Source organism: Convolutriloba macropyga, chromosome 11, assembly GCF_964194025.1.
Source record: "Convolutriloba macropyga chromosome 11, txConMacr16.3, whole genome shotgun sequence".
NCBI lineage: Eukaryota > Metazoa > Xenacoelomorpha > Acoela > Convolutidae > Convolutriloba > Convolutriloba macropyga.
In genome coordinates, this window is record NC_134478.1 from 6,861,362 (window position 1) to 6,887,926 (window position 26,565).

At 38.7% G+C, this 26,565-nt stretch overlaps 2 protein-coding genes across 2 annotated transcripts in view; both read right to left on the bottom strand.

Annotated features, from left to right (window-relative positions):
* Nucleotides 1-26,565, bottom strand: part of LOC142349403 (putative SERF-like protein) — a 241,169-nt gene that overhangs the window by 156,401 nt on the left and 58,203 nt on the right. The window lies entirely within an intron of this gene.
* On the bottom strand, nt 196-18,774 carry LOC142349802 (WD repeat domain phosphoinositide-interacting protein 3-like). Its single transcript, XM_075401579.1, has 3 exons — nt 18,566-18,774; nt 12,275-12,507; nt 196-1,403 (listed from the first exon to the last, which is right to left on the bottom strand). Exons 1-3 carry the CDS (start codon nt 18,750-18,752, stop codon nt 762-764), a joined length of 1,062 nt encoding a protein of 353 aa, XP_075257694.1. The 5' UTR covers nt 18,753-18,774; the 3' UTR covers nt 196-761.

The following is a 26,565-nucleotide window of genomic DNA, read 5'->3' on the forward strand; positions in this document are numbered from 1 at the left end:
AAAATTGCAAAACAGGAGTTTCAAGGAACGTTTTTGCTCTGTATGTGTGTTCCAAATTCTGGCTAACATGTCAAACGGATACCATTCCAGGTGCTAGATCAAAGCAGGATTTTCTCAGTGACTCCGTCAGAGTCACGTAACCTATACATGCAGAAACGCTACTTCAATCTACACTAACTTCGAAACAAAAAACGCTTAATTTGCAGCAATTAACTCAACAATATAATTATATTTGGCGACAGAAATTAAACTAATTAAATTTTCAAAATCAAGTTCATAAAATACAATTGATCAATAAAGTTGGCAATACAAAAATAACACTCTCGATTATAAATAGCCTAAAGCACATTACTGGAGCACAATATATTGATTGATTGTTACTAAGAAAACTCAAATCAGTGTCCAAATATATTTTCTCAAAATTAATTAATTACCCACTAAACTTCATTGCTTTTCATGGCCAAAAACTCCAAATATATTATTTTTGTTATGGTTCACAAAACTGTTTCCTTTTCACTTGTGAAATATGACAAAAAATTGACAGACTTTTAGTCCTCTATTAGGGCTTATAGCTTAGCAGCTGATACCATATCTCATTATTCAGTCCAAATATAATCAATGCAAAACCGCGTATTAATCTGTTCATGCAATCTTCTGAAAAACGAATTTTGTTCAAGTTGTGAAAACGAAACAGATCCCAATTCTGACCTAAAATTTACGAATGAAGTTGGAAATCATTTGATTTGACACAGCATGGATTACTATCGTGGCGAAGGTGCTTGTGGAAATGAAGTGAAAACATCCCTAGGCGACAAAATATTCTCAGAGAAATCCCTAGTCCATGTAATATTTCCTTCATTGTCATTGGCCACAAATTTATTATACTCTCCCGAAAGTGAAATAGCCACTACCGATTTATCATCCAGGGTACTGAATGCACTCAGCACTGGTAAACCTCCGGATTTAAGCTCAATTCGTCCACAGCTGGTTCTGGCTTGTCCGAGGCGCTTCGAAATGCTTCCAGTCCTCCCGTGACGTCCACTGGAACTTGAGGGCGTCGAGTTCTTCAAATTGAAAACATGCAGGGTTCCACGATCGCTGGACACGCAAACTAAATTTCCGGGTTGGTTGAAATTGATCGAGTAAATCAAAGCGGGCTGTGTGCCTCGTCTAAACTCTTCAACCTGTGCTTTATAATGAGTGTTGAAAATGCGAATTAATGTACCCTTTTCAGATGCTGTAGCAACTAAGTCGCCTTTTTTGCTGAGCGAAATACAAAAAAGGTTGCCTTCATGAGCTGAGATATATTCGGCGGGCATTCCGCTGCCCAAAGAAGCAACTGCGAGTTGTCCTATTTTGGGTCCAGGATAGACCATGATTGGGTTCGCTTCCATCGCGCACACCTAAATGGGTTATCAACAAGCTACACAGACAGTAAAAGCAACCTCAGTTTGTAACCTTCCTGTTAATAATTATGATATTTAGAACATTTATATTTATGTTGGAACGCGCCAGAATGGACCTCTCACTAGCAAATCAAACGTACTGTGATTTCATCAATTTGCTCAAAAACGGACACAAAAAAAAACATTTATTTCCAGAATATCTTTTTAAAAAAATTAGACTGCTTACATCGAATACGTAACAGGCCCGAGATTCCGAAGCAGAAAAGCATAAAACCGACCCCGCATGTACAATCAGACACATCTGAAATGTCTCAAACATAACCGAATAACGTCGGAAGAATTGCTCTCGAACGACTAGTGCGAAATCGCATCTATTGCCGCCTGCTTCAGGTGGGAGGGAGGGAGGGAGGGAGGAGTAACAGAAATCACTAAGGGGGGCTTCAAATGGCGTCATTAGAGGTTATTATATACCACTATAACCACTAATTTCGGCGCACTTTTCATTTGACTTTTAGTGGGGAACTGCCGCCACTTGAGCTCAGTTGCTGACACTTGTAAATGAGCGCGAAACTTAAATCGCGCAAAACGAAAATGTGAAGGACGTAAAAGTCACTCGAAAAGTCAAAACGGTCGAGCAAAAATATTACATAACAGCCCGAAGAATTCCTGAACCGACTCAAAGCGTCAGAATTACACGACAAGCCGTATTTTAGCCAAAACCAAAACGTTTTGACTTAAAAGAGTAACTTCTTACCCTAACAATTTACCCTAACAATTTGATCCCTAACGATGCTGAGAAAAATTCTCTTGTTGAAAAGGATCACACAAAAAGAGTAATATATATTGCAAAAACAAAAATTAATAATGAACAAGACAAAGAAAACGGAATAAAAACAAAAGCAAAAATTAGTTTAATAGTAAAACAGAGGCCCGCGGAGTTCTTGCAAAAAATATTAGTCAGTCAAAACTTTTAAACGGTATTCTATCAAAACTACAGTGCTGCAGTATGTAAAATAAAAATTGCAAACAAAATTTTTTTTTAACAAACTATCGACAAAACAGGCTAAAATTATTAAATGTTTCAAAGAATTGATGAAGCAAGAGCAAAGAAAACTCAAAAAAATAGTCCTCAGGAGAATGGCAGAGTGACAAATGCTGGAACTTGGAGAATATGGACAAATTGTAAAAAATAAAGCTTTTCCCTTTTTGAAAATTTCAAAACCAAAACAAAAAACATTACGTAGAAAAACAAACATGCTTCATTATTTAGCATCCGATGCTGACAAAAAATCTCTTGTTGAAAAGCCTTACACGAAATGAGTAATAAATATTGCAAAAACAAAAATTAATAATGAACAAGACAAAGAAAACGGAATAAAACAAAAGCAAAAATTAGTTTAATAATAAAACCGAGGCCCGCAGAGTTTTTGCAAAAAGTAATAGTCGGTCAAAACTTTTAAACGGCATCCTAGCAACATTTCAGTGCTGCAATTAAATGAAAATTGCAAACAAAAAATTTTCAAAACAAACCATATACGAAACAGGCTAAAATCATAAATTTTTTCAAAGAATTGATGAAGCCAGAGCAAAGAACACTAAGAGCAAGAGTCCTCAGGAGAATTGCAGAGTGACAAATGCTGGAACGTGGAGAACATTGACAAATTGTAAGAAACAAAAGAAAACTTTTCTATTTTTAAAAATTTCAAGACCAAAACAAAAAACATTACGTAGAAAAAGAAACATGTTTCATTATTTAGCATCCGACGCTGAGAAAAATTCTCTTGTTGAAAAGCCTTACACGAAATGAGTAAAAAATATTGCAAAAACAAAAATTAATAATGAACAAGACAAAGAAAACGGAATAAAACAAAAGCAAAAAATAGTTTAATAATAAAACCGAGGCCCGCAGAGTTTTTGCAAAAAGTAATAGTCGGTCAAAACTTTTAAACGGTATCCTAGCAAAATTTCAGTGCTGCAATTAAATGAAAATTGCAAAGAAATTTTTAAAACAAGCCATCTACGAAACAGGCTAAAATCATTAATTTTTTCAAAGAATTGATGAAGCCAGAGCAAAGAACACTAAGAGCAAGAGTCCTCAGGAGAATGGCAGATTGACAAATGCTGGAACGTGCAGAACATTGACAAATTGTAAGAAACAAAAGAAAACTTTTCTATTTTTGAAAATTTCAAGACCAAAATAAAAAACATTACGTAGAAAAACAAACATGTTTCATTATTAAGCATCCGATGCTGAGAAAATTTCTCTTGTTGAAAAGACTTACACAAAATGAGTAATAAATATTGCAAAAACAAAAATTAATAATGAACAAGACAAAGAAAACGGAATAAAACAAAAGCAAAAATTAGTTTAATAATAAAACTGAGGCCCGCAGAGTTTTTGCAAAAAGTAATAGTCGGTAAAAACTTTTAAACGGTATCCTAGCAAAATTTCAGTGCAGCAATTAAATTAAAATTGCAAACAACAATTTTTTTAAAACAAACCATCTACGAAACAGGCAAAAATCATCAATTTTCTCAAAAAATTGATGAAGCCAGAGCAAAGAACACTAAAAGCAAGAGTCCTCAGGAGAATGGCAGAAGGAAAAATACTGGAACGTGGAGGATATGGACAAATAATAAAAAACAAAATAAAACTTTTCTATTTTTGAAAATTTCAAAAGCAAAATAACGAACATTACGCAGAAAAACAAACATGTTTCATTATTTAGCATCCGATGCTGAGAAAAATTCTCTTGTTGAAAAAACTCACACAAAATGAGTAATATATATTGCAAAAACAAACATTAATAATGAACAAGACAAAGAAAACGGAATAAAAACAAAAGCAAAAATTAGTTTAATAGTAAAACTAAGGCCCGCAGAGTTCTTGCGAAAAATATTAGTCAGTGAAAACTTTTAAACGGTATCCTAGCAAACTTTCAGTGCTGCAATTAAATGAAAATTGCAAACAAATTTTTAAAACAAACCATCTACGAAACAGGCTAAAATCATTAATTTTTTCAAAGAATTGATGAAGCCAGAGCAAAGAACACCTAGAGCAAGAGTCCTCAGGAGAATGGCAGAGTGACAAATGCTGGAACGTGGAGAATATTGACAAATTGTAAGAAACAAAAGAAAACTTTTCTATTTTTGAAAATTTCAAGACCAAAATAAAAACCATTACGTAGAAAAACAAGCATGTTTCATTATTTAGCATCCGATGCTGAGAAAAATTCTCTTGTTGAAAAGAATCACACAAAATGAGTAATAAATATTGCAAAAACAAAAATTAATAATGAACAAGACAAAGAAAACGGAATAAAAACAAAAGCAAAAATTAGTTTAATAGTAAAACTAAGGCCCGCAGAGTTCTTGCGAAAAATATTAGTCAGTGAAAACTTTTAAACGGTATCCTAGCAAACTTTCAGTGCTGCAATTAAATGAAAATTGCAAACAAATTTTTAAAACAAACCATCTACGAAACAGGCTAAAATCATTAATTTTTTCAAAGAATTGATGAAGCCAGAGCAAAGAACACCTAGAGCAAGAGTCCTCAGGAGAATGGCAGAGTGACAAATGCTGGAACGTGGAGAATATTGACAAATTGTAAGAAACAAAAGAAAACTTTTCTATTTTTGAAAATTTCAAGACCAAAATAAAAACCATTACGTAGAAAAACAAGCATGTTTCATTATTTAGCATCCGATGCTGAGAAAAATTCTCTTGTTGAAAAGAATCACACAAAATGAGTAATAAATATTGCAAAAACAAAAATTAATAATGAACAAGACAAAGAAAACGGAATAAAAACAAAAGCAAAAATTAGTTTGATAGTAAAACTGAGGCCCGCAGAGTTCTTGCAAAAAATATTAGTGAAAACTTTTAAACGGTAACCTAGCAAAATTTCAGTGATGCAATTAAATGAAAATTGCAAACAAAATTTTAAAACAGACACTCTACGAAACAGGCTAAAATCATTAATTTTTTCAAAGAATTGATGAAGCCCAAATAAGACCAAAATTAGATATAATTCTTTGTCGAAAAGACTTACACAAAATGAGGAATTAATATTACAAAAAGAAAAATTAATAAGAAAAAGACAAAGAAAACAGTATAAAACAAAAGCAAAAACAAGTTTAACAATAAAACTGAGGCCCGAAGAGTTTTTGCAGAAAAGAATAGTAAGTCAAGACCAAAATAACAAACATTACGCAGAAAAACAAACATGTTTCATTATTTAGCATCCGATGCTGAGAAAAATTCTCTTGTTGAAAAGAATCACACAAAAAGAGTAATATATATTGCAAAAACAAAAATTATTAATGAACAGGACAAAGAAAACGGAATAAAAAAAATCAAAAATTAGTTAAATAATAAAACTGAGGCCCGCAGAGTTCTTGCAAAAAACAATAGTCAGTCAAAACTTTTAAACGGTATCCTAGCAAAATTTCAGTGCTGCAATTAAATGAAGTTCGCAAACAAAAAACTTTTAAAACAAACCATCTACGAAACAGGCTAAAATCATTAATTTTTTCAAAGAATTGATGAAGCCAGAGCAAAGAACACTAAAAGCAAGAGTCCTCAGGAGAATGGCAGAGCTACAAATGCTGCAATCTGGTTAATATGGACAAATTGTACGAAACAAAAAACTCATAACACATACTAGTAAACAAATAAGGCAACCGAAAATACTTCAAAGATTTGAAACATTAAAATAATCTGCAAAAAAAATTTAAAATATTGTTAAAAAGAAAACATTTGCAGTGTATTCAAAAGGCTCAACACTAATTTTTTCGGTTATTAAAAAACAATATCAAGACATCTGAAGGAGTGAAGACTTTTTAGTGAGTAAAATCAAAACAAAACAAATAACAGAGAAATTGAACAAAGTGTCAAAATCGGATTAGCAGTTGTAAAATGTTATAAAAACAAAAAAAATTCGCGTTAGAAATAGGCTTTCAAGGCATAAAACATCAAAATAAAGTGGCAAGATTCACTGAATTTTGAGGACAAGACCTCTTAATGATCCAAAAATGATGATATCCAATCCATGAAAATGAAAAAAAAACTAAAAACTCGAGAGATCTGTGCCCATTTTATACTTGAAAAGCAAGTGAAAAATGGGCTCCCAAAAGCGTTATCTATACGCTCAACAAAACCTTTCTCGCAGAGCAAAAATCTGTTCACCACAATAACTTTTCCGATTTTCGCTTTCAGGTAAAAATGAAATGCACAAATTCCCGTAAAAACAAAACATAGCCGGAAGATTTCCGCAAGCGACTCGAAGCATCGGACATTCACCCAACTCTTACCTAGTTGCAACCGAAACCATTACCTTATTTCTTGAATGAGCACAACTATATCTGATCAGATTTGATTAAAAAAGTTTTAAAAATTACACAGCTGTCATATTGAGAAGGACTTGAACGTTGGCATCATGGGAACAGATTAAGATGAAAACAATTACCTCATTCAGTAACAATACAAAAATGCCGCATATAATTAAAGCAAGATATAATTTTGACTTAAAAACACTGAAATTTTGATACACCAGAATTTGGCACTAATAGCATTTCGTAACGCTGAAAAATGACCAAAATTCTTAGAATCATCAAATACTGAAAACGTCAACACCTAACGTGGCTACAAATTTTCATTAAATAACTCATTATACTAGTCTTAACAACTAGAACTCTACCATCAACTCTGGGACTCAAACGAGTCATCGTGAAAGTATGAGGTGCTGCAATGTATTAAAAAAAATTGCAAACAAAAAAATGTTAAAACGAACCAAAGCAAACTTTCAGTGCTGCAATGTATTAAATGAAAATTGCAAATTTTTAAAACAAACCATCTACGAAACAGGCTAAAATCATTAATTCTTTCAAAGAATTGATGAAGCCAGAGCAAAGAACACTAAGAGCAAGAGTCCTCAGCAGAATGGCAGAGTGACAAATGATGGAATCTGGAAAATATCGACAAATTGTACGAAACAAAACACTCAATTTTTTAAAAATTAAAATAAAAAAAACATGAAATAGGAAAAATATGTTTCATTATTTAGCATCCAGTGCTGAGAAAAAACACAATGCTATACTAGTAAACAAATAAAAACAACCGAAAACACCTCAAAGATTTGAAACATTAAAATAATCTGCAAAAAAATCTTAAATATATTGTTAAAAAGAAAAAATTTGCAGTGTATTCAAAAGGCTCAACACTATTTTTTTGGTTATAAAAAAACAAAATCAAGACACCTGAAGGTGTGAAGACTCTTAAGTAAGTAAAACCAAAGCAAAACAATTAACAGAGAAATTGAACAAACAGTGTCAAAATCGGATTAGCAGTTGTAAAATGTTATAAAAACAAAAAAATTCGCGTTAGAAATAGGATTTCAATGCATGAAACATCAGAATAAAGTGGCCAGATTCACTGAATTTTGGAGACAAGACCTCTTAATGATCCAGAAAAAATGATATCCATAGAAACGAAAAGAAAACTAAAAATTCGAGAGATCTGGGCCCATTTTATACCTGAAAAGCCAGTGAAAAAAGGGCTCCCAAAAACGTTATCTATACGCCCCACAAAACCTTTCTCGCAGAGCAAAAATCTGTTCACCACAATAACTTTTCTAATTTTCGCTTTCAGGTAAAAATGACATGAACAAATTCCCGTAAAAACAAAACATAGCCGGAAGATTTCCGCAAGCGACTCGAAGCATCGGACATTCACCAAAACCTTACCTAGTTGCAGCCGAAACCATTACCTTATTTCTTGAAAGAGCACAACTATATCTGATCAGATTTGATCAAAAAAGTATTAAAAATTACACAGCTGTCATATTAAGGACTTGAACGTTGGCATCATGGGAACAGATTAAGATGAAAACAATTACCTCATTCAGTAACAATACAAAAATGCCGCATATAATTAAAACAAGATATAATTTTGACTTAAAAACCCTGAAATTTTGATACACCAGAATTTGGCATTAATAGCATTTCGTAACGCTGAAAAATGACCAAAATTCTTAGAATCATCAAATACTGAAAACGTCAACACCTAACGTGGCTACAAATTTTCATTAAATAACTCATTATACTAGTCTTAACAACTAGAACTCCACCATCAACTCTCGGACTCAAACGAGTCATCGGGAACGTATGAAGTGCTGCAATGTATTAAAAGAAAATTGCAAACAAAAAATGTTAAAACGAACCAACGCAAACTTTCAGTGCTGCAATGTATTAAATGAAAATTGCAAAAAAATTCAAAACAAACCATCTACGAAACAGGCTAAAATCATTAATTTTTTCAGAGAGTTGATGAAGCCAGAGCACAGAACACCAAGAGCAAGAGTCCTCAGCAGAATGACAGAGTGACAAATACTGGAATCTGGGTAATATCGACAAATTGTACTAAACAAAACACTCAATTTTTTAAAAATTAAAATAAAAAAAACATGAAATAGGAAAAATATGTTTCATTATTTAGCATCCAGTGCTGAGAAAAAACACAATGCTATACTAGTAAACAAATAAAAACAACCGAAAACACCTCAAAGATTTGAAACATTAAAATAATCTGCAAAAAAATCTTAAATATATTGTTAAAAAGAAAAAATTTGCAGTGTATTCAAAAGGCTCAACACTATTTTTTTGGTTATAAAAAAACAAAATCAAGACACCTGAAGGTGTGAAGACTCTTAAGTAAGTAAAACCAAAGCAAAACAATTAACAGAGAAATTGAACAAACAGTGTCAAAATCGGATTAGCAGTTGTAAAATGTTATAAAAACAAAAAAATTCGCGTTAGAAATAGGCTTTCAATGCATGAAACATCAGAATAAAAGGGCCAGATTCATTGAATTTTGGAGACAAGACCTCTTAATGATCCAAAAATGATGATATCCATAAAAATGAAAAGAAAACTAAAAACTCGAGAGCTCTGGGGACCACTTTATACTTGAAAAGCAAGTGAAAAATGGGCTCCCAAAAACGTTAACGCCCCACAAAACCTTTCTCGCAGAGCAAAAATCTGTTCACCACAATAACTTTACTAATTTTCGCTTTCAGGTAAAAATGACATGAACAAATTCCCGTAAAAACAGTAACAATACAAAATGCCGCATATAATTAAAACAAGATATAATTTTGACTTAAACACACTGAAATTCTGATACACAAAAATTTGGCATTAATAGCATTTGGTAACGCTGAAAAATGGCCAAAATTCTTAGAATCATCAAATACTAAAAGGGTCAACACCTAACACGGCTACATATTTTCATTTATACTAGTCTTAACAACTAGAATTCCACCATCAACTCTGGGACCCAAACGAGTCATCGTGAAAGTATGAGGTAGATAATTCTTAGTAAGCAAATTTTTCAAAAAAGAATACTAAAAATTGAGTATAAACAAAACACAATTTTTTTTCGTAGATTCATAGTAAATGAGAAAAAAAATAAGATACAATGCTCTCTTGTTGCAGATATCATAGAAAAATGGGTTCAAATTCTTGCAGAAATAATTTAATCGTGAAAAAGACAGAGAATCAGAACAATAATCGAAGGCAAACAAATCGTTCAAATTCAAAAGCGAGGCAGAAAAACAATTCGCAGCTGATAATCAGTCAAAACTTACAAACACATTTAAAGCAAATACTCAGTGCTGCATTATATTTAACGAAACCAATTGCAAACCAAAAATGAAAATCTAAGAAAAACTGCTAAAATCATTAGCTCTTTTAAAGGAATGAGAAAAGCAGATTGAATAAAACTGCAGGTTTTAGGAGAAAGCTAGAATGATACATGCCAGAAAGTGCAGAACAAGGACACAAACAGAAACAAAAAGACAAACTCTTAGTTTCTGAAATTAATAATGGAAATGAAAATAATGAAGTATAAAACAAACACATTTTTTTTATTTAGCATTCGAGGCTTACAAAATTTAAGAGCCATCTTCCTCTAGAGATGAAAAACTTAACCGACTAACGTCTAGCGAATTGCTCAAACGAACGGCCAGCAGTTGACTTCAACAGTAGCTCGCCACGTTTTAGAGAGGCTTTCAGTTTTTTAGCAAAAAATTTGCAAAATAATACAGAAATTATAAGAAAAGCTTCGAGATTTCGCAGTGAAAAGGTTCAAAACTATTTTTTGTCTCTGGAGTTATGTCAGGCAACCCATCTTCAAGACTGGCCAGTAATGATCGTTAAACTCAGAAAAGGACAAAATTATTCAAAAATTTTGAAAACAATCGCAAATTTTAACAAGATCTTGCTAAAATTCATGTTATCAAAATCTTCAAAACCATTTTATATTCTCAAGAGACCATACAGTATCCCTATTTCAAGCTCTGAATAGTTTCATTGGCTCATGATCTATAAACTTGGAACATTCCGAAAACTTGAAAAAAAATATATATTTTATCAAAAAATTGCAAAAGCTGGAGTCATTAAAATACTGCTAACCATTCCATTAAATCTAGAAACTATGCGACCGCTTATCATCAAGCCTTGAAGGAGGTCCTTAGGACCCTGGTACCGGAAAAAAAATAAAAAACGTGAAAAAATTCCAAACGTTTTTTAAAATTGCTGATATTAAAAACCTGAAAAACATTTCATTACATCTAGAAGCTATGCATTTGCCTATAATGAAAACCTAGAGAAGGTTATGTGGCTTTGAGGCTGGAGAAACTTGAAAAGTGACAATTTAAGAAATCTAGAAAACTTCAAGTTGCATTAAGAAACTGCTAAAACTTGTGATAATGAAAGTTGAAAACTAATCCATGGCCGAAAGCCAGTAACTTATTATAAAACCCTAACAGAGATTTTCTGTTAGGCTGAAAAACCGGAATAATGACAAAAATTGTCAGAAAAATTGAAATAAAAGCAAGTTTTATTACCAAAAAATCGCTAAAATTTATATTAAAAAATTGAAAGCTATTCCATGGCAAAAAATTTTTTCATAACTTATTATCAAAGGACGTTTTCTGGCCCATGCGTCTGGAAAAACGTGAATAATGAAAAATAAATGTCAAAAAACGCTTATATTCGTGATGTTGAAACCATTCCACTACCACTAGAAACTATGCAGTAATCTATTATAAAACCCTACAGGAAGTTCCTTGACAGCAAGGGCTGAAAGAACTCGAAAAATAACGAAAATTTTCAAAAAGCTCGAAAAGGATAGTGACAATTAGTATAGAATTACGTGTTTTTAGCATCCACGGGGATGTATCCACGGGGAGGTGGGCGGGGTGGACAACAGTGGGGTGGGGGGCAATAGCGCGGTGGGGGGGGGTCTTCAAACTCTAAGAACCGCCCATCGCACCATAAGTATAAGTCTCCAAAACCGTTTGAGCTGAAACGCTCTAAGAGCATTTAATGCCAGCCGGGTGCTACCTGTTTATCCCGTTTTGAGGACGAAAAGTCAAAAGCGTCAGACGAAAAATCGGTCAAGCGAAAAATCGCATTAAAAAAGACCAACAGGACTAATATAATTGCTGCAAACTTCGTTTGACAGCAATTTAAAACTGTTAAAATAGTTGAACGATTTCAAACATATATATATATATATATATTTTCAAAAAAAATTTCAAACTTTTTAAAATGGAACTTATGAAAATTTCTGTATTTCGAATACTTTAGATTAAAATGTTCTTCCGGTAAGAAAATCCTTAAGAAAACCACTACTCCTCTTCGAGTCGTAAAAAAGACCGATTGAAAAGGCGTAATAACCGAGGCGTAATCACCAACACGTTTACCATAATTGCTTCAAATTTCGTTCGATCAAATTACTAAAATTCAATTTGAGGTGAAACTTTCCTGATCATTAATACAAAACTAAAATGCGTAGCTACAACTTACGGAGCATAGACCGTGTGGATTAAGGCACGATTCGTATCTCTCTTGCTCCAGAGGGTTCATGTCAAACGTGAAAACTTTTATTAACGACTCCAACACTACCACAATTCGGTCTTTTCTCAGCTTCACATTCTTTACTTGGCTGGAAAAGTCCATCTCAAATAACTCCGACTGAGTTGCTCCATTCCAGATAATCACTTTGTTTACTGGATATCGAGCGGGAACTCCGCCACCCACTGTAAAAACATTAAATCTGCTTGCTAATCACTTCAATATGATGGGTCTTTTAACGTCTTTGCCCCAAGCTTAGTGGGTGCAATTTTTTGCAAACACAGAACAAGAGCTATATCAACACGATTGCTCGCAATGACAGATATTTAATAATCGGGGCGATTTACCGATGACAAATGGAAGAGTTACTAAAGTAAACCAAAGCGCCCTTCCAAAACATGACTGAATAAAACTAGAGCTCTCGGTTTTTCAGCAGGACGACGTTTCAAATGGACATTTAAAACTAGTATATGATAAACCTCAATATGCGGTCATAATTATGTCCTAGTTGACGACGCGATGTGCGAACCTTGACCCGTTGTTCTGGGATTTTATCTCACAGCGCGTCAGGGCACGACATCGGAACGTGGACTGCAATTTTTGTTTACATTTCGCTATTTCTAGTCAATATCGATGCTTATGGATGGCATAGTCAAAATAGCAATATTTAGGGAGGGAGGGTTAACTATGGGGTACTACACCCTCCATGGACGGGGTTCTGGAGAAAGTGGAGGAGCAGCTTGGCCGAGTCATACCAAACATCGTCGGCAAAGAAATAATCCAAGAGGAAAGACAACTTTTTTCTCTCCCTCTCAGAATGGGTGGGCTTAACATCGCCCTCCCACAAGATCTTCATAAAATACTTGAGCAATCAATTGAACTCTCAAGTCCATTGGCGTCATTCAAAAATGATTCATTCGAAATTCAACAATGTGAATTAGAACAAACCAAGATCAGTCTCAGATAGAAAGCAGACATGCAACGTGAACTCATCTCGAAAAAATCCAGAATCGAAAACAATCTACCAAAAATGAAGTATACCATCCAGCTGGCCTCAGAGAAAAGAGCATTCAGCTGGCTTAACGCGCTTCCGTTATCAAAATATGGTTTTGACCTCACGAAGACTGAGTTCCGTGATGGAATAGCACTTCGATACACCTGGGAAGCGAACACGCCAGCCATATGCCCATGCAGTAAAGAATTTAGCCTCACCCATGCCCTACATTGCGCCAAAGGCGGGTATACGCATCTATAACACAACGAAATCAGAGACGTGTTTGCAAACCTGATTGATGACGTTTGCCACGATGTCTAGATAGAGCCAAAATTTCAGTCGCTCGATGGAGAAATTTTCTCGAGTAATTCCACCACTACTGATGATTGCGCTCGCCTGGACATCAAGGCAAACGGTCTGTGGGATCTCGCTTTAATCGCCCTTGCTTCGATGTGAAGATTTTCAACCCTCACGCGAAGAGCTGCCATAAGACCATTAAAGATGCACACATATCACAAGAGCATCAAGCGAAATAAGTACGAAGAGCGAATCCGCGAAACCCAACACAGCAGCTTCAAAGCACTGGTTTTTGCTTGCTCGGGCGGTACTGGGCCATCAGCATCGCGCGTTATGAAATAACTCGCAACCAAGATCAGCGAAAAACGCGGAGAGCCGTACGCCGACACTATAAGCTACATCCGAACGTTACGTATAAGCTACATCAGGTTCGCACTTCTGAGGAGCTAGGTTCTGTGCTTGAGGGGATGTCGCGCCCTCAAGCCTCGTGTTCTCAGTGAGACTTCGATTAGCGCCGTCGTGTAGGTGTTTTCCTCTCAACTTGCTAGTTATTTTTGTGACTGGGCCGTCTTTACAGTGTCTGGAGGGGAACAGTTTGGAGTGCAGCATCCGGCTAAGTGCTACTCATCATCCCTTATTTTCCGACCTACATCCATCGTTGCCGGATGGTGTACACGGTCCTTTTTTTATTGTTAGAAGATATGAAGAAGTTAACTATGGGGTGCGGGCTTTTCACGGTTGCGGGCTTAACACGGTTGAGGGCTTTTCACGGTTGCGGCGTCTACGTCCCGAAAGCACCCCAACTCAGATGGGCCAACGGCAACCAACCTCTCTCCGAAAGGGGAGGCCAAAGCTTCGGGATGGGGTGTTTTTGACTCCGAGGGGTGCTGGACCGGCCACCACTCCTCGTAAACAAGTCAGAATCATCGTCCGGATGCTGTTGATCAAGGGTGGGATCGAACGCAACCCAGGTCCCCAAAGGCCGTGCACGATCTGTACGAAGGAAGCCCTGCACTCCTGCATCCAATGTGTAGTGTGCGAGAGATGGACACATTTCACCTGCGCCAAGCTGGATGGAAATAGACTGCCGTACACATGGAGCTGCAGGAGTTGTACAGAAAAGGAAAACTGTGACACGAACCTTCGGATTACGCAATTCAATTTCAATGGGCTACGGAACAAGATCGAAGAATGCGTCCTGTACATGGAAAAAGTGGGATGAAGATAGGGCTTTCTAGGAGACCTTTCTTAAGCCTAACAGCAATCTGAAAGTCCCAAACTATTCAATCATCCGCAAAGACAGGTCAAAGGACAAAGGCGGAGGGATTGCAATCATCATCCACAACTCCATCACATACAGCAATGTGTTGGTATAGTGCGATGACGAATTCACTGAGGCACAAGGCATCAAATTCAAGTTTGGCAACGAGATTACATTGTTCAACATCGACATCCCGCCTGCATCCAGCTGTGCAAAGGCGTTCCAACCCAATCTGGAGCCTTTCATGGTAGAAGATTCTATCATTTGCGGTGATCTGAATGGCCACAGCAAGCAATGGCACTCAGCCATAGGGGAAGACCAAAGAGGCGCCATACTCACCCAGCAAATCGATGCGGCTAGCATGGTCGTCTTGAACGAGAACGCACCCACGAGAGTTCCGTCACAAGGAAGATGCAGCTCACCGCACGTCACCAACGCTCACCCCAACCTTGCCATGAGCACAGAATGGTCAGTGGACACTGCTCTTAGCTCAGACCATAATCCCATCGTCAGAGTGTTGCTTGAATCGAAGAGGAGCACAACGGAGAGGCGAACCTGTTAATGTTAATTTCCTCAAAGCGGACTGGCTGGCCCTCAAGGATTTTGTTGAAGATCGCATCCCTATCCTCCCGGTTGGCGATGTGCCAACTAGCCCTCAGGAAACTGCTACAAGCGGCAGCCAGAAAGCACATCCCAAAGGAAGGATTCCGTCTATTCTCCCTGGCTTCCCCACTGAAGCCGAGAAACTGACGAGGCAAAGAGACGATCTCAGGAGAACCAACCCCTCGAACCCCAGAGTTACCGAGCTGAATCAAGAAATCCAGAAGAAGGTCCAGAAACACCGACAGGATAAATGGATTCAACACCTCGAGGAATGCGACCTGCGGAAAGGCTGCAAAAAGCTCTGGCAAACCATCAAAGGTTTGAGCGGCAAAGCAGTCAATATCAGAAATGTGGCAATTAAGTTAAGTTGATCGAACCATATATGGAGCAACTGAATGTGCCAACAAGTTCAGCCAGATGTATTTCCCCACGTGCAAGGATCCAAAAGAGAAGTGACATCGGGCCCTCATGCGGAAGATGAAGAATGCCCACTCAGAAGAGGATCTCCTGGTCCCGCAAGAAGTGGAGGCAGCGATTAAGAAAACCAGAAGCTCTAAAGCTCTGGGCCCCGACAAGCCTGCACCATTGATGCTCAAGAAGCTTGGAACGAACGCAACGGCATATATCACAGATGTTTAATAGGAGCATCAAGCACTCGGTGATACCGGGCATATGGAAGTGCTCCCGCGTATTTCCCCTGCTAAAACCCGAAAAGCCAGCAGATCAGGCGAAAAGCTATCGACCCGTGTCTCTGCTCTCACCCCTCATCAAGCTGCTAGAGACTTCCATGGTGCCGTTTGTCCTCGAAAGCTTCAGCCATGCAGAACATCAACATGGCTTTCGCAGGGGCCAATTCAACACCACCACTGCTCTTTGCGAGATAGATGATCACATAAGAACAGGCCTCAACAGAAGGAAACCCGCCCACAGAACCATTATGGTGGCGTCGACCTTCGCGCCGCTTCCGATACGGTTAATATTAACAAGCTCATCGAAAGAATTGAGAACCTGAAACTGCATGTGAAAATCAAGAGATGGCTCAAGAACTACCTTCATGGAAGGCAAGCAAAAGTCGAGTTCCGGAACAGCGTGTCAAAAGAAAGGACAATCAGCAGCGGCGTGCCTCAAGGAGGTGTTCTATTTCCTTGCTTATTCAACATCTATATGGCAACTGCTCCGACCCCTCCAGAAGACGTGAAGCTGGTAAGCTATGCCGACGATTGCACAGTTCTTTCCTCAGGACCAGTTATCTCCGAAATAGAGACGAAGACCAACAGTTATCTTGCAGTGCTCCTAAAATGGTTCGAGGAAAACAGCTTTGAACTTTCTCCTGGCAAATCATCGGCGACATTATTCACCACTTTCAGCAACGAATCAAGTAGAACGCTCAAAAAATATAGGTGGAAGGCAACAGGATACCAACAGAACAACACTCAAAAGTATTAGAAGTCACCTTTGACCCGATGTACCGATTTGGTGCCCATGCGAAAACCGTAGTGGATAGAGTAGCGAAGAGAAACAACGTCCTCTGTGCCCTAGCCGGGAGCTCAAGGGGGAAGGATAAAGAGTTGCTACTCACTACGTACAAAGCTACAGGGAGAGCCATCATCAACTACGCGGCTCCCGTTTGGTCCCCTGGTCTGGCCGATTCGCACTGGTAGAAAATCCAGAGACGCCAGAACTCTGCCCTGAGAAGCGCCACTGGCTGCACGCGGATGACAATGGAAGACGATCCTCAGAACGAGTTGAAGATTGCCATGTAGATTGCCAGGGGTCGGAGCAGTTGCCATGTAGATGTTGCCGTGCGAGACCACTGCCAGCTTCTATCAGCACAACATCTCTTGGCTTCACAGTCGACACACCATCCAAACCATGGAATCAAGGACTCAGTCAGCGAAAGAGACATGCGGAAGACCCTGACAGAAGAATTCGGTAGCGATGTTGAAAGTGCCACGGAAAGAAGCCACCCAAAATGGCTGACGCGAGGCAACATCATACTTCACAGCAAGTTCGTCAGGAAATCCATCTCAAAAATGTGCAACAACAAGGTTCTGAATGTCCCGTCACCCCTCATTTCCGAGTCGGAGAAGAAGCTTCCCAGGAGTACGAGAGTCAAGCTCGCCCAACTACGAAGTGGCTATAGCAAGTTACTGAATTCGTACATGTCAAGAATCGACCCCGAAGTGCGTGACGTCTGCCCAGATTGCCAAGAGAGCCCACATGACATGAAAAATCTATTCGAGCGCAAGAAGAAACCCACCCACCTCACGATCCACAACTTATGGTTGATGCCTGTCGAGGTCGCGTCCTTCCTCGGGCTTTAAAGGCATACCTACTGACGCCGAAGTAGACCCCGGACGGCTACAACAACAACAAGAAGTTAACTATGGGGTGCATTGACGTCTAATTGAAACGAAATTTCGTGTCATGAATTTGTCGTTCAGTTAATCCCCCCCCCCCCCACTAAAGTTGATTCCATTCCAGCACTTTAGGGGTCGGTCCGATCTGCGATTTCAATTACCCAACATCTCCAAATGATTTTGAGCGTTGCAAACACTAAAAACTGCTATGCAAGGCCGCCTTTCACCCCGACTAAATCGCTTTCATTACTCAAACCCACTATTAAAGCTATCCGCTTGCAAATCGATTGGAACAGAAACCATATATTTTGCGGAAACAAAAACAAAACATGGTGACAGATCGATTTAGTGGAAGCTTCCAAAAAGTAAACAAACTACCATAACGAAGAAGATCAACGAGTTCGAGAGAAAATATAAAGATTGATTAACCGAACTTCTCAGAAAGCAGCATGAAAATATTTCATTAAAGAAAGTTGGAACCATTTATGTCAGACTTTTACGTAGAAAATAGCAATTATGCTCATATCTATGCTAATTATTTGAATCATATACATTGACAAGTAAATGTTTAACCTTCGGTTATAGTCGTGAAAGTTACATAATTGCATTCGAGAAAAAAATCTGATTCACTATTATACTGACGATGAACTCTACTTGAAATGGTTAACTAAAATGCGTATCTTCCCGTGTATTTTACAGTAGATTGAACTGTAACAGCAGAGACTAACCGAGAGCTAAGTGACTGCACCGGAAAAGCATTTCAGCACAACCAATGCCACCGTCTTTCCATGTGATTCTCTGCTTCTCCCTCAAAGGATCAGTATTATATATAATAAAGCCGGATGATGTCCCGCAAACAAAACACCCGCCATCCTGGTTGAATCTCATTGATAATATTGAACATATTTCAGTCATTTCTGAAATAGGTTCATAGCAAACTCTTGAATTTATAAGGATGGAATCAATTATTTTTAAGACATTTTTAAACTGAGAAAGAAAATAGCCGCCGAATAACATCCCATATCATCACAATGCGCATTATGTAAAGAGGGAAAAGAGTTTTTTTGTTTTTCAAGAGACTGGAAAACAATCGCTCAGTAGGTGCAAATCACTTACTAATTAATTTATATGGGTCTTTGCCCCTTATAGCCCCCATTATGGTGTAAATACCATGATTGGGTGCTATAGGTTATATTAGCACTAGACAGGGGGGGGGGGGGGGGGGGGCGCAATAGCTATAAATAGTCAATTAAAAGAAAGCCCCGATCTATTCTGTTTTGGCCCTCCAGCTTAGTCTTTCACTTCCTCTTTATACTAAAACAACAATAAAGGACCGTGTACACCATCCGGCATCGATGGATGTAGGTCGAAAAATAGGGCATGATGAGTAGTACTTAGTAGCCGGATGCTGCACTCCAAGCTGTTCCCCTCCAGACAGTGTAAAGACGGCCCAGTCACAAAAATAAATAACAAGTGGAGAGGAAAGCACCTATATATAAATACAGCACACATAGGGAACTAGAATGGAAGGATTAAAATAAAAATGAATACGCAAATGAATAAAGATAAGCAGCCAAACACTCAGTGCAGCCTTCCCTCCTCCACGACGGCGCTAATCGAAGTCTCGATGAGAACACGAGGCTTGAGGGCACGACATCCCCTCAAGCAGAGAACACAGCTCCTCAGAAATGCGAAGCTGATTTTCGTTCGGATGTAGCTTATAGTGTCGGCGTACGGCTCTCCGCGTTTTTCGCTGATCTTGGTTGCGAGTTATTTCATAACGCGCGATGCTGATGGACCTGCACCACCCGAACAAGCAAAAACCAGTGCATTGAAGCTGCTGTGTTCGGTTTCGCGGATTCGCTCTTCGTACTTATTTCGCTTGATGCTCTCGTGATATTTGTATGCATCTTTTATGTTCTTAGGGCAGTTCTTTGCATGAGGGTTGAAAATCTTCACATCGAAGAAAGCGATTAAAGCGGGAGCACAACAGACCGTTTGCCTTGATGTCCAGTCGAGCGTCATCAGTGGTGGTGGAATTACTCGAGAAAATTTCTCCATCGAGCGACTGAAATTTTGGCTCTATCTAGACATCGTGGCAAACGTCATCAATCAGGTTTGCAAACACGTCTCTGATTTCGTTGTGTTATAGATGCGTATACCCGCCTTTGGCGCAATGTAGGGCATGGGTGAGGCTGAATTCTTTCCCGCATGGGCATATGGCTGGCGTGTTCTTCGCTTCCCAGGTGTAGCGAAGTGCTATTCCATCACTGAACTCAGTCTTCGTGAGGTCAAAACCATGTTTTGACAACGGAAGCGCGTTAAGCCAGCTTGATGCTCCTTTCTCCGAGGCCAGCTGGATGGTATACTTCATTTCTGGTAGATTGTTTTCGATTCTGGATTTTTTCGAGATGAGTTCACGTTGATTGTCTGCTTTCTGTCTGAGACTGATCTTGGTTTGTTCTACTTCATATTGTTGAATATTATTGACTGCCAATGCTCTTGAGAGTTCAACTGATTGCTCAAGATTTTTGTGAAGATCTTGTGGGAGGGCGATGTTAAGCCCACCCATTCTGAGAGGGAGAGAAAAAAGTTCTCTTTCCTCTTGGATTACTTCTTTGCCGACGAAGTTCGGTATGACACGGGCAAGCCGCTCCTCCACCTTGTCCAGAACCCCGTCCATGGAAGGTGTAGTACGCGAGAGGAAGCTCAACTTCTATTGAACCCCCTTCGTCAAACATGCATAGGCATTCTGGGAGGAGGTGAGAGCAAATTGACCAAGTCTGTCTAAACTTTTCGTGTATTTAGTTTCTGCATCTTTCAGGAAATTTTTACTGGCCTCAGACCTTCCGATAACTGATCCCAGGACTCGAGCGCCCTGCGTGATTTCCACATTTGTGCCTGCAAACGCAGTTGACGCTTGGCGCTCGCCTCCTGGCTTAATTATCAACTGACACTTCGGAGGATTGACAAGATATCCAAACTTGGGACCGAGCTCAGTGAGCTTGTCGAAGAGTGCCCTGATATCTTTTAACTTACCGACGACGCTACCATCATCAGCATACCATTTTTGTGTCAAAGAGTCATTATGAAGTCTTGTTATTAGGGGTAGTATTGCGATTCCATACATTGCTATCGCAAGGGGATCGCCTTGTGTCGTACCTTCCTGAGACAGTATGGTCGACTTACCGATGTGCTTACATCTTTTAATGCCCCCCAAGTGGGCTTACATCTTTTATGACCCCCAGGGTAGTCGGTCAACTTGGGAGCGTCAAGTCAACTCCTATATCTAACTATCTTCAAATCCTGACAGTAATCAAAACCAAAAATCATCAAAAGAGAAGACGAGAGTGACATGAGTAAAGGTGTGAGAGACTTGCACTGTCAATGGACTCTTGACAATGCCTCAATCAACCTCCGGGAAACTAACGGTCTTATTACCACTATTGCCGTTAGTTAACAGGACAGCTTGTGCGAGCCTGCGTAGTATTTAATCAACCACTAAGAACGTTCAAATTCAAATTTACTACTATCTTCAGTTAACGCCCGACACTATGCATAAAGGAAATGCTTAGCCGTTATTTTCACAATTAACCAAAGAACTCAAGATAAATCAAGAGAAAATTAAAGAGATTTCATTCCACAAAATACTTTAGTAGTAGTAGTAGTAGTAGTAGTTGAGACTTCTGGATTATGCCCAAGTAGTGTAGTCGAGACTTTAGGGCACAGCCAAGGGTTTTCACCCTTCAGTTCATCAGTTCGTTGCCTTGAAATAAAAATATACAGTTTCTGAGTTTTGAATGAGGATTGCAGCTACCACAGCTGCAAAGAATCCTCCAGCTGCATGTATTTAACTCGTTATACTGTTCGAGGAAGAAGTTTCGGTACAAATAACTCAGTTTTGGCTTGTTTAAATCCTCCAAAGATTTCAATTTTCTCGAGAGGATGTAGACTAACTTGGCAGTTCGATGGAAGAAATTTTCACTACACTTGTTTCTGTTCACTTTAGGGATTTCAAGTTCATTTCGTGCATCTTGTCTTGTTCTTTTACTCTCTTTGAGGTTCATCTCGTTAGTGGTAGTGTAGTCATACTTGTTTTTTAACAGGTCACGCATAAACAAAACATCATGAAGTTCAATGTACATTGATAAGGGTAGTAGACCATATTTAATTAGTCGAGTTTTATAGTTTTACTTAAATACTACGCAGGCTCGCACAGTTTACTTTTATTTGAAAGAAAAACTCGTTTATATTGGAGTCGGTGGCTGCTGCCTCGAAGTTTTATAATTGAATACATATCGAATAAGCAGCAATGTTGACAACACCAGCTCAGGTGTTCTTGATATCACCAGTAGAGTTTCCCAGGGTTCCTTCCTTGGGCCGCTACTAATTTGCATTTTCATAGATGATCTACTGGATAGCTGACTTCTTCCGATCGTTACAATTTGATGATTAGAAAATCCTAGCTGCACAGAAAAAGTATTGGGAAGTGCAGGTACATGCCATCTAGATGCGGGTTGAAGGAAAGAAAGTAATTTCAAATCCCCAGACGCACGGGCCATATTTTAACATGATGATTTACCATGTAATGGCACGTGCTCTATAACTGGGGGGGGGGGGGGGTGGGGGAGCGCATAACGTACGGGGGGGGGGGGGACAAATCGGAAAAGATCCTACAAACAAATGGGATGCATGGAAATTTGCAAAATATATTTAAATTCATGTATCACATGGCCTGAACTGGAAAATGTACTTAGAGGAGCCTTTCACAAAAGCAAATAAGGTTCTATCTTCTGGAGCAAAATCTAACAAAGTGAAGTCCTTCAATAACTTTACCGATCCCTAATAGTTCCTATGTTTTTGTATGTAATGGCATTTTGCTCAATAAGTGCAAAAGCAGCAACGCCTTTGCCGAATCTCTTGATGATTCTCTGCGACCACTAGCCGACTACACGTCTCACACCAGTTGCGCAATGACAGCAGCCATGTTGTTGCCACGCCTGATTCTGGCCCGAACAAAGGAGGGCACTGACTTTGTCAACAAAACAGTTATTCGTAGACTTCGGCTATGGGATCAAGGCAAACTAGACGAAGTCCTTACTGAAGCAAAAGCACACCAAGTTCGGAAGAGCAGTGGAGTAGAACGCCAGTCGCAACTCCTCAAGAGAGTTACCGAATTCATGAAAGATGGAAATTTCGGCAATGCCATCAGAACACTTGACAGTGACTCAAACTGCCAAGTTCTGTCACCAAAAGACAAAATCGGAAACAGAACTGTTGCAGAAATTCCAGACGAGAAACACCCGGCAGGCCATTCTTTATGCCTTGTCAGCCACGAGAGTGCTAACCCCTTGCCTTTTAACAACTCAATATTTGACATGATTGATGATAATGCGATTGAAAGAGCAATTCAAGAGACGAAAGGGTCACATGGACCCTCGGGTCTGGACTCTTATCAATGGAGAAGAATTTTGAACCCATTCGACAATGCCTCAATCAACCTCCGAAAAACAGTGGCAAAACTGGCATACGGAGTAGCTACTGAAGTATTGCTCAATACTTCATTAGAAGCGTACAAACAACAACAGCAGACTGATCACACTTGAAAAATTTCCAGGAGTACCAACGGTTGGGATAGGGGAAGTTCTGCGCCAAATTTTTGGGTGATGCATCGCAAGTTGTCTAGACGCAGAGGCCCAAAAAACGGAGGCAACTTGGGCAGACCGCAGGAATCGAACAAGCAATCGACGTTCTGCGCAGAGAATTTGAAAACGAGAACTGTGAAGCTACTTTACTGATAGTTACCTCTAATGCCTTCAACTTACTAAACAGGACAACAGCCCTATAAAACATTTGCATAATGTGCCGTTCTCTCCGCAAAACACTTACAAACTGCTACAAGACACCAAGCCAACTCTTTGTTGACAAAAAGCCATCTTATCTCGTGAAGGCTGCACTCAAGGAGATCCACTAGCCATGTTAATTTAAGGGAATGCACTAAAGCTTCCTATCATGAAACTGCAAATGCCAAGAACCGTAAAAGAAAATTGTACACTGACGGGACACTCCAGCAACTGCACGAACTCTTCGAGAATCTTTCCAATCAGGGGCCCAGCTTTGGCTCTCACGTAAACGCTCCAAAAAGCCAGCTAATTGTCAAACAATGGACAAAACAAGAGACCGAAAAAATTTTGCAAACACCAATGTCCAAATTCTCAATGGTCTCAGTGTTCTCGGATCAGTTATTGGCAGTGACGAGAATATGCAGGTGTTTTTGGAACACAAAACTATCGGCTACACAAAATTAATTCAAAAACTCTCAAGTCATCATCCTAAGCAACCTTCCAATGCTACGTCAAAGGACTTCAGAGTAAAATGACGTTTCTTTCCAGAACCACAACCAAAACATAACATTTTCTTTGCTATGCTGAAGAGATCAGCCATGCAACAGCAACCAGCTCAACCCAGCCTTGACAAACAGAGATAGTCCACACAAGATAACGAGACGGATACTCTCCCTCTCAGTCAGAAACGGTGGGCTGACAATCAACCAACCAGATGAACACAATCGAAACTATTTTGACTCCCAGAACATTTAAGCACCACTTGACGACCCATCGTCCGACCTCATAGTTCTGGAGCAAGACCGAATGAAGAAGGAGATCCACTCAGAGCGCCTGAAGTCAGCTACGCAGAAGCAAAACCAAATCCTTGACGCGACGGATCCCGACCTATCTTACGCCTTGCATCTTGAAAGGGAGAAAGGGGCCTCCTCATGGCTAAACGCCTTGCCAGTTAAAATCACGGACTCTGGCTCATAAAATCCAAATTCCGTGACGCCTTCTGTATCCGCTACGGATGGGATTTCAAAAATGTGCCATCAACATGTGTCTGTGGATCATCTTTCGTACTGTTTCATGCCCTTCACTGCCTCAAAGGAGGAAACCCAATTATCAGGCACCATGAAATACGTGATCTCTTTGCTAATTTGATGAAGAAAGTTGCCAAATTTGCAGCCTCTCGACATCGAGAATTCTACAAACGCTATCTGCACCGAAGAAAAACAAGACTCGACATCTCCGCCAGAGGAATCTGGGGCAGTCGTTTTGAGCGCTCACTTTCTGATGTAAAGATTTTCAACTCCTATGCTCCCACAAACAGAATTAAAGACACCAAAGAGTCATATTTACTACATGAAAAGTTAAAACGCCTTAAATATTAAGACAGAAATGTGGACATTGAACATGGATCTTTTTCAACGTTGATATTTGCCACCACAGGTGGAGCCAGCCCCATCACACATAAACTCATTAGACGCATTGCTTCCCTCATAGCCCAAAAATTAAACGAACTATACCCAGGAGTCATTAATTTTATCCGTACCCGTGTCAGTTTCAGTCTTCTACAGAGCACTATTATATGCTTTTGTGGATGTAGAATTCAAAAATTAAAAACGGCCGATGAAATAAATAGCTAATTTATTCTTTTCATGGCTGGTGCTGCTGCGCGCACATTAAAATTCTTTTCTTTTGCTTTCGCTCTTCGCCTCAACTTTCTCGCATTCATTGCCAATCAGGTTCATGTTATTTTGAAATTTGTAAGCCAATATGGCTCTAATTATTCAAGTCCTCTCCTTTTTTTTATGGTTTAATCTGCGTAAAAACTGATAGATCAAAGTTTAACCTTTTAGAACGCGTTGAAAGCAATCGCGAGGTAGACAAAAAAACGAACTAAATAAATCAACTTACAAATTTGAACATTTTACCTCTGTTTTGTTTCTTGAGTTGAACGATATTTTAATAAATTCATAAAATTATTAACAGAAACTGCAAAATTGTCGCACAAGAAGAGCTGATTTCAGACTGCGGATCAAAAATGAGTTCAAGAACAATTGGAAAAAGAGGCTAGAATTGAATTTGTATATAGAAAATCAGGGCTATTGAACAGATTGGAGAATTAAGTAAGCGTCTCTGCAATGATTGAACTAAAACGATTTATTAATTAATGTGGAACTTCGCTAATAGAAGATTTTCTGAAGATAACTGCGATTGCTCTTTCGCGAATTCTTCAACATCAGAAAAAGACAGTCATTTTTTAAAATTTCAACGACTGAGACGTATCAATAGCTCCAGCAACAACAACAATTGCCTTAAATCTTCTTAACCAAAACCATCAACACTTTGAATTACCGCAGTTTAGAAAACGTAGCCATCCATCTGAACTAACATAATATTTGTGCATTTTATACTGTTACGGTTTTTGTTTTGGGGTGGTTTCCAACGCACTTTACTTCCCAAGTGTAAGCTGACGAAAACGTTCTAAGTCAAAAGCTTTAATTAATTTTCTGGATCTTTTCTGTTTGTACATCCAACTACAGAGCTTCATTACCAGGTAATTCTTTGTGTAAAAACATGCCGCTTATACTATTGTGTAAATCATGCGCACCTACTAAGCGAGGCGGGGCACAAACGAAAAAGATCCAATTTGCGAAATAGAAATATTCAGCGGTATGATAAAATATAGATCAAATTAAGTCTAGAGAATATTTTTAAAGGGAAGTTATTACAGACGCAAAGATGAAGGAGTTTTATTGCTTTCAAGAGCAGCTGCTGTTTTTGTGAGTTGAGGTTTTGATTATGGTCGTTGGTTGTGGTCATACAATGATTAGTTTAATTTGGCTTATTTTTACGAATTTCTGTAATCGTTTGGAGACTTTCAAAAGGTTAAT